This window comes from Octopus bimaculoides, chromosome 12, assembly GCF_046866305.1.
Source record: "Octopus bimaculoides isolate indiv1 chromosome 12, ASM4686630v1, whole genome shotgun sequence".
NCBI lineage: Eukaryota > Metazoa > Mollusca > Cephalopoda > Octopoda > Octopodidae > Octopus > Octopus bimaculoides.
The window spans coordinates 17,400,716-17,410,715 of NC_142939.1; the positions used below are offsets into that span (position 1 = coordinate 17,400,716).

Below are 10,000 nucleotides of genomic sequence, written 5' to 3' on the forward strand. Positions count from 1 at the left end.
TTGCAGTATTTGGCAAAGATGAGGTTCCTCTGTAGTTGGTGCAATTTGATTTGTCTCCTTTCTTAAAGATGGCAAAAATGATTTGAATCTCAGAGGTCAGTTGGTATTGCTTAACTTCTTGTATCTAGATTACTAAAAACAGTGCATGAAGCTTTTTGTTAGTGTTTGATTCTCAAATTTATACAAGTATATCTCAGCCAAAATCCTGCTGTGTCTTAAAAAAACAGCTTTTTGTTAGTATTTGATTCTCAAGTTTATACAAGTATATCTTAGCCAAAATCCTGTTGTGTCTTAAAAAACAGGGGCTTGGGTGCCTTGTTATTATTTTTTTAAAGAGAACAGGCTATCTCATTGGTTTCTGCAATATCAGATGGTCTTGCTAAGCTGTTGATCATTGACCTTTCCATGATGTTGTCCAGAGATCTTTTGCTGCGGGAAACAGTCATGATTAAGAAAGTCTTCATAATGTTCTTTCCATTGGTTGTTGGCAGCAGATTGTTTCTTTATAAGTTTTGTGCCATCTTTAGATCTAAATAGTGTTGGACCTGTTGCATTCTTACCATAAATTGCTTTTTGTCCTGAGTATAATTTCAAACTGCATTTGGCTGTGGAACCCTGGTTTAGGAGTTCAAGGATTTTGAGGAGTGTAGAACCAACTCTTGGCCTCTATTGTTCCCAAGTCTACTCTGACCTGGAGGAGTAGCACTTGTCAGGGTCCAAGACATCTCAACAGACCCAGGGAAGATGAGGCTCTTTGGCTGTTTAGCTGCTCATTTAAGAGAAGGTAATTCCATACAAATCTTTCCCCCTGATACCTACTGATCTCATGACTTTTGTTGCACCAGACCAATACAAGATTGAGGGATGAAAGAGTGGGACTGACCTTGCACAAACCGTGCCCACTATAATAATAAACCCCTGTAACCTTGTGGAGTAATTTATTGAATGTTTAAGAAAGGACAAGGGTGTAAACCCCTTCAGAAAATCTGGAGAGAGGGGACCCTAAGGCAGATATGAACAGTTATATTAACCAACATGTGGGTCCATTAATACTGTGAATGTATTGACTTATCTTTCCTTTATGGTGTACTCATAGCTTGTGGAGGTGCAAGAGCCCAGTGGTTAGGGCAGTGGACTCACGGTCAGAGGATCGCGGTTTCGATTCCCAGACCGGTTGTTGTGAGTGTTTATTGAGCGAAAACACCTAAAAGCTCCATGAGACTCCGGCAGGGGGTGGTGGTGAACCCTGCTGTACTCTTTCACCACAACTTTATCTCACTCTTACTTCCTGTTTCTGTTGTGCCTGTAATTCAAAGGGTCAGCCTTGTCACACTGTGTCACGCTGAATATCCCCAAGAACTACGCTAAGAGTACCCGTGTCTGTGGAGTGCTCAGCCACTTGCACATTAATTTCACAAGCAGGCTGTTCCGTTGATCGGATCAACTGGAACCTTGATGTCGTCATAAGCGACGGAATGCCAACAACAACAACTCATAGCTGGAGAGGTGGTAAGTGTATTTGAGTCTGGGTTCTTGCTTCTGGAAACAGCATAGGCATAGCAGAGGTATTGAAATTACTGTCACTTTAATACCATCGACCACAATGAAAAAAACAGCCAATCAACAAACTATAAATTGCTTTAGTCATGCTGCAGAAAGTAACATCTTATGCCATGCGTGTCAGACAGTTTCTGCATTTCGAGTGTTTTGATTTGTTGCTGTTTCTTCTTCAGACTGTAACTGTTGCTCGCTGGTATGCTTTTTCTTTTTATGTGCTCATTATTCATGTCACTTGGGAAAATGTGAAAAGCCACTCTCCATATATTAATCAGGCGGTTATTTGATTTGAACATTGCTCTTGTCAAACCAGTCTTGATGTCTTCTTCTGCTCAAGGATTTCATACATACATATATACATACATACATACATATTTATATATACTTACATACACACACACACACACACACACACACACACACACATATATATATATATATATATATATATATATATATCTATATATATATATATATATGTATATATACATTATACATACATATATATATTTACATATATATGTACATACATACAGATACATACATGTATGTATATATATATGTATATATACATGTCTGTATATAAATACATGTATGTATGTGTGTATATATATATATATATATATATATATATATATATATATATACATACATGTATTAATGTTTATATATATATATATATATGTACATACACATACATGTATTTATGTGTATATATATATATATATATATATATATATGTATATGTGTGTACATATATATGTATATATATATGTGTATATCATCATCATCATCATCATCATCGTTTAACGTCCGCTTTCCATGCTACCATGGGTTGGACGATTTGACTCAGGAGCATTGGTGGCAGTGGTGGTAACGGTGGTGGCTGCTGATGTTGTCAGTGGTTTTGTTGATGGTGGTTATGGTGGTGATATTGTTGGTAGCGGTGGTTGTGACAGGAACAGTATCATCAGATGATGATATGAGAAAGTTAAACAGAAAGAAATAGTAGACTTCAATACAAGAAGTCTCTCCCTTTACAAAATAACTTCTTATATTGAACTCTACTATTTCCTTCTGTTTAAGTCTCTCACATCGTCTCTGATGATGGAATATCTTTTACATCCCCGAAACAGCTGTAAGACTACATCTCTCTTTATAAATGTCCTTGAAATTTCACACTGCGTTGGTTTTGTTGTCTCATTTTATTCGACATATATGTGTATATATGTATATACGTTTGCGTGTCTGTATGGTTTTTAGTTTCTAGAAACAAAAGGTAGCATACATTCCGTTAATTGAAGCTGTCACTTATTCTTCCTCCTAAACAATAAAAGATACTTGAAAAAAAAATTTCCCAAGAACAAATCACACCACAATACCCTCTACCTCAAAGCAAATAAGCAATGCAACTACAGCAAAGTCAATCTGGCTAGGAAAGCCCTTTATATACGTGTATGGTACATATGTATAAGACAGGATATAATCTAAATTTGGAAGCATTCCCACATTATATGGGTGAATTAAGTGTACTAGTGTCATATTTATTGTCACCGGTAGCGCTAGTAGTACTAGCAGTGGTGGTGGTAGTAGTAGTAGTAGTAGTAGTAGTAGTAGTAGTAGTAGTAGTAGTAATGGTGGTGGTGGTGGAGGTAGTAATAGTGGTGTTGGTGGTGGTGGTGGTGGTGGTGGTGGTGGTAGTAGTGGTGCTGGTATTGATGGTGTTTGTAGTAGTGGTGGTGGTGGTGGTGTTGATGGTGGTGGTAGTGGCAGTGGTGTTGTTGTTGGTGGTGGTAGCAGTAGTGGCAGTGGTGGTAATTGTGGTGGCTGCTGACGTTGTCAGTGGTTTTGTTGGTGATGGTCATGGTGGTGATATTGTTGGTAGCGGCGGTTGTGACAGGAACAATATTTGTCAGTTTGCTGCATCACAACTTTCAACAATGTCTCTCACACACACACACACACACACACACACACACACACACACACACGTATACACACATGCACACACACACACACACACACATACACACACGTACACACACACACACACACACGCATGCATTGTCGTTGTACTTACTAACACACTTTCGAGGTGGGTCGGTCACCACTAATGCTTAATTTTTATTTAATTATTTTTCTTTTTTTTTTTTATCTGTCACTGGCCTGATTTTTTTTTTTTTTGTTGCCAGCCACTGCTTAACCCCCCCCCCCCCCCAAAAAAAAACTGACCACTAACTCACCTCAACCTCTTGCTGTTGTATACTGACCAACAAAATTTTCAAGTTTGAAGTGCAGCAGAAGTGTTTGGTCTCTTAACTAACAAAATGTACTGGTCAAGCATTGGCGGCTATTTTCCTCTTTTTCTTTTCTGTGTGGTCAAGTGGCTAGATTGCGTTTTCTTGTGATATCTTGCTGACCACATTGTTAACCTTAACTCTCATTAATTGACTGCAATATCTTTTGATATTAGAATCTAATCTTACAGTTTTCAAATTTATTTTCGGTGGTCAGAGTACAGTAGTGCATTTGGTTGTTGTAGTCATAATAACTGTTTCAAATTTCACCATAAGGCCGGCAGTTTCTTAGGGGAAGTGCTCGACTGGTACTTATTTCACTGACCCCCCTGAGAGGATGAAAAGTAAAGTAAACTCGACTGAGGCGGAATTTGAACTCAGAATTTTGAAGACAGACAAAATGTCACCGAGCATGTTATCTGACCCACTAACAATTCTACCAGTTTGTTGTGTTGTGTTGTTGTCATAATAATAAGCAAGTCACGATCATAGAGGTGGTGGTGGGAGTGGATTTTACCACCTCTCTCTAAATATGTATGGTTGCAGCAAAAGGTTACTCTTTACTCTCTTTCTACTCTTTTACTTGTTCCAGTCATTTGACTGCGGCCATGCTGGAGCACCGCCTTTAGTCGAGCAAATCGACACCACTACAACCACAACCATCACCACCACCACCACCACCACCACCACCACCACCACTACCACAACCACTACTACAAACACCATCACTACCATCACCACTACCACCATCACCAACGCCACCACTGCTACTATTACTGATACTATCACTACTGTAAGCCTAGTACTTATTCTATCGGTCTCTTGTGCTGAACCGCTAAGTTACGGGGACCTAAACACACCAGCATCGGTTGTCAAGTGATGTTGGGGAGACAAACACAGACACACAAACACACACACATATACATATTCATATATATATATATATATATATATATATATATATATATATATATATATATATATATATATATATATACAACGGGCTTCTTTCAGTTTCCGTCTACCAAATCCACTCACAAGGCTTTGGTTGGCCCAAGGCTATAGTTGAAGACACTTGCCCAAGGTGCCATGCAGTGGGACTGAACCCAGAACCATATGGTTGGTAAGCAAGCTACTTACCACACAGCTGAGAAATCTGGTTTAAAATATAGAAATATAACCAAGTGAAACTAGTCATGACCGATGCTGGTATCATGTAAGTGGCACTTGTGCTGGTGGCACATAAAAATCACCCTTCAAACGTTGGGTCTCACAGAGTTGTTAAATGACTGAGACCTTTGGTGATGTGCCATGCTTGGGAGGACTCGTTAAGCCAGGTGAAATCATAGTTGTGGCCGATGCCAACGTCATGTAACTGACACCTGTGCTGCTGGCATGTAAAAAGCTCCCATTACACTCTAGGAGTGGTTGGTGTTAGGAAGGGCATTCAGCTGTCGAAACCATACTCAATCAGACTGGAACCTGGCGCAGCTCTTCAGCTTACCAGTTTTCACTCAAACCATCTAATCCATGCCAGCATGGAAAGTAGACGCTAAATGATAATGATGATGATGATGAAATAGAATCAGGAGTAATTACTGGTAAACATAATTAAAACAAGCTAAGGGAAATAACTCAAATGGACCAGTGACATGAAGAAGTTATGAATACCAAATGCAAAAATTTCTTAACTAGAAGTGATTGTGTCTTGTTGAAGTTGCGTCATATTTATCATGTTATCATCTTTATAGGAGTGTGTGCGTGTTGTTGGAAATATGAGAGAGATGGCTCGTTAATTTATAACAATAGAGTATGTAGGAAATGTAATGAAATCTTGTGACACACTGTGGGCCATGTGTGGGTAGCTTTGTTGTGTTGGAGTAACCAGAGAAGTTTTCGTGTTTTGTAAAACTTTGTACTGCATGAGATTATGAGACAGAAGGCGTGGAAAAGGATAGTTTGAGGAAGGGTTTTGTTGCACAAAGTCATTTGAAAGCAAAATGGACAGCAAAAACAAATTGAGTAACTTGGTATATCTATGTGACAAGCAGGGTGAAGCATTAGAGAGTGTTGGATAAAATAGCTTGCAAGTCATGTGACTGCATAAGGTTTCCATTGGGAAGGGTGAAATTAGAAAGGGTGAAATTAGAAAGGGTGAAAGGCAATGTTGACCTTGGTGGAATTTGAACTCAAAACGTAAAGACAGATGAATTTGAACTCAGAACATAAAGACAGACGAAATACTGTTAAGCATTTCGCCTGGCATACTAACGTTCCTTATTTCTTTACTGCCCATAAGGGGCTACACACAGAGGACAGACAAATGGATTAAGTCAATTATATCGACTCCAGTGTGTAACTGGTACTTATTTAATTGACCCTGAAAGGATGAATGGCAATGTTGACCGTAGTGGAATTTGAACTCAAAACGCAAGCATTTCGCCTGGCAAAACTGTGAAGCATTTCGCCTGGCATGCTAACGTTTCTGCCAGCTCGCCACCTTAATGATAATAATAATATTAATTATAAAATATATTCCAGCTTTTTATGCTTCTGTGTTCAAATCGTGCCAATGTCTACTTTACCTTTTATTCTTCCAGATTCAATAAAATAAAATATCAGTCCACAACAACAGATTGGAGGAATTTTAAGAGCATTGGAACACAAAATGGTTTGTGGCATTTGATTTGTCATTTTATGTTGTGAGTCAGGCAGGTGTGGTGGACATACCTGTAATCAAGTTGGCAGAAGGGTGTTTTTTTTTTAAATATCTGAAAAATATCAATAGCAGTTATGGTTGTGTGGTTAAGATGCTTGTTTTGCAACAACATAGTTTTAGGTTCAATCCTACTGCACAGTACCTTGAGAAAGTGTCTTCTGCTATAGCCCTGGGTCCACCAATGAATTTGGTAGATGGAAACTGTGTGGAAGCCTGTTTTATATATATATTATATCATCGTTATCATCATCATCATATATGTTTGTGTGTGTGTGATTATTTGTGTCTGAGTTTGTCCCCACCACTGGATAACCAGTCTAGACTTAGTGGTTTGGCAAAAGAGATTGATAGGATAAATACTACATTTGAAAACGTAAGTATTAGGGTGGTAGTGGTGGTATGATCTGTCCAATCCCGAAACCCTTCAAGGCAGTGCCCCAGCATGGCCACAGTCCAATGACCGAAACAGGCAAAAGAAAATAAAAGAATAAAGAAAGGAAATCCTTTGTATTGTCTCATGAATATTTCATGTCAAACACTTAACACTTGTCAAGGAGGTCACCAAAGGTCGTTTGTTGATCTGATGGCAAAGGAAGAAAAAAAGGAAAGAAAGGAAGAAAGAAGAAAGAAACTGTTTTCTTTCTTGAGGATTGGTTGGTAAGAATAACTCTACAAGACTAGTTTAGACTGTTTTGACAAAAAGACAGAAAGTCTGGTTTTGGCTTGCTTGAAGAGACAGCGTGATGCTATTTGATGTAGAAAGCCATTTCTTGATTTTCTGATATGGGCACGAGCTTTTAGCTGAACCATTTTGGTACTGCCTGTTTGGCATTACTGATTTTGATGCAAGTGTGCACAGGCGTCTTTCAGTTTCCAAATCCATTCACAAGGCTTTGGTCAGCTGAAGGTTATAGTAGAAGACACTTGTCCAAGGTGCCACGCAATGGGACTGAACCTGGAACTGTGTGGTTGGGAAGCAAGCTTCTTACTACACAGCCATGCCTGATAATAAACGAGAGATGAAACAAGTCTCCAGGTTAAATGAAAACAGCATTTGCCAAAGTGGGAATGTTATATTATACAGCAATGTCACCCAAAATATTCGAAACAATCTGATATAATCACAGTCTCTTTATCTTAAGTAACAGCTAGAAAAATAGAGGGGAAAAGAATAGGGACAACAGGAATATTCTAAATAGTCTGATACAATCAAACCCTCCCCTCTTAACTCCTTTGCTGCCATATGCTAATTCTGCTTCAATTAATTTTGAAAATGATGAAGAATTTAGCTAAATAACTTTGTTATTACTAAGCTGATGTTTACAACAAAAGTTAACATGCAGTTTTGCAGGAAAATTTTAATGTAGATCACCTCAACCCTTTATAGTGTTCAGATTACTCTGTGAAATATAATGCTTATTTATTCACATTGTTTTGAATTAATTGTGCATTAGTGGCGCAGGAGTGGCTGTGTGGTAAATAGCTTGCTTACCAACCACATGGTTCCGGGTTCAGTCCCATTGCATGGCACCTTGGGCAAGTGTCTTCTACTGTAGCCTTGGGCCAACCAAATCTTTGTGAGTGGATTTGGAAGACGGAAACTGAAAGAAGTACATTGTGTGTGTGTGTGTGTGTGTGTGTGTGTGTATATATATATATATACACACACACACACATATATATATATATATATATATATATATATATATATATGTTATATTCCCATAACATAGCGGTTTGGCAAAAGTGACTGATAGAATAAATATCAGGCTTTACAAAAAAAAAAAAAAAAAAGGACTGTAGTTGATTTGTTCCACTAAGAGTCTTGAAGGTGGTGCCCCACCATGGCCACAGACAAATGACTGGTTTTGTTATCCAAATTCCAGAGATGAAGCTTTGTTTCTTTTTTGAAAATCCAACTCCTTCCTTTCAGGAAGAACTCAAAGAAATTGTCAAAAACCAGTTCCTTCCTTATAAGGAGAATTCAAATAAAGAAGAAGAGAAGATAACATACATGCATACACTCAGACATACATTCTTTTATTTGTTTCAGTAATGTTGACTGCGGCCATGCTGGAGCACCGCCTTTAGTCAAACACATCAACCCCAGAACTTATTCTTTGTAAGCCTAGTACTTATTCTATTGGTCTCTTAGCTGAACTGCTAAGTTATGGGGACGTAAACACACCAACATCGGTTGTCAAGCAATGGTGGGGGGACAAACACACACACACATACGACAGGATTCTTTCAGTTTCCATTTACGAAATCCACTCACAAGGATTTGGTCAGCCTGAGGCTATAGTAGAAGACACTTGCTCAAGGTGTCACGCAGTGGGACTGAAACCGGAACCATGTGGTTGGTAAGCAAGCTACTTACCACACAACCACTCCTGCACCTATACGTGTATACATTTACACATTAACACATGCATTCACACGTACACATAAGTAACTATACAAATATATGTATACACACATATATGCACATACATCATCATCATCATCGTTTAACGTCCGCTCTCCATGCTAGCATGGGTTGGACGATTTGACTGAGGACTGGTGAACCAGATGGCTACACCAGGCTCCAACCTGATTTGGCAGAGTTTCTACAGCTGGATGCCCTTCCTAATACCAACCACTCCATAGTGGGTGTAGTGGGTGCCTTTATGTGCTACCAGTACGAAGGCCAGTCAGGCAGTACTGGCAACGGCCACGCTGAAAATGGTGTATTTTACATGCCACCTGCACAGGATCCAGTCCAGTGGCACTGGCAACGATCTCGCTCGAATGTCTATACACGTGCCACTGGCACAAGTGCCAGGAAGGCAATGCTGGGCACAGGTGCCATCACGATTTCGCTTTCGCTTGCCCCAACAGGTCTTCGCAAGCCGAGTTTCGTGTCCAATGAAGGAGACGAAGTTGGCATGGGTGCCAGTCGTTGAATTTAGTCCGATTTCAATTTCACTTGCCTCACACATAAATACATAAATAATTTGCAATAATTTCATTGTTTCCTTGAACAGGCAGAACACCCACAAAAATATACGTACACACACACACATGTGCACTCTAAGATATCCAGACATTGTATTTGACAGACTAATCTGAATGCTTAAAGGGTTGTCATCCATCGTCGTTAGGGTCATCATTGTTGTGGTAGTGGTTGTTGTCATCATTGTGGTCGTGGTCGCAGTCATGGTTGCTGTCGTAGTCAACATTGTGGTCATTGTTGTGGTAGTGACGTTGGGCGTTGTCTTGGTTGACCCGGAAACGAAAATCAGAAAAAAATAGTGCAATGGGTGTGAAAAAATGTGTAGGAAACGAATATGAAAAAGGAAAAAAAAAAAAAAAAAAAATGCAAGAGGAACTCGGAAAATTCACAAGATCCAAGTTTTTCCCTCATAACTTTTAGGAAAATGGGATT

At 39.1% G+C, this 10,000-nt stretch overlaps 1 protein-coding gene across 3 annotated transcripts in view; it reads left to right on the forward strand.

Annotated features, from left to right (window-relative positions):
- The window catches only part of LOC106870824 (unconventional myosin-Ie), a 156,746-nt gene that overhangs the window by 20,288 nt on the left and 126,458 nt on the right, over window positions 1-10,000 (forward strand). Inside the window, exon 3 of one of the 3 annotated variants that reach the window (XM_089360855.1) lies at window positions 6,455-6,525. The exons of the other annotated variants lie outside the window; for them this stretch is intronic. Within the exon in view, the coding sequence (XP_089216981.1) occupies window positions 6,523-6,525 (3 nt within the window). The 5' untranslated portion in view covers window positions 6,455-6,522. The remainder of the gene's footprint in view (window positions 1-6,454; window positions 6,526-10,000) is intronic. 3 annotated transcript variants of the gene reach the window in all.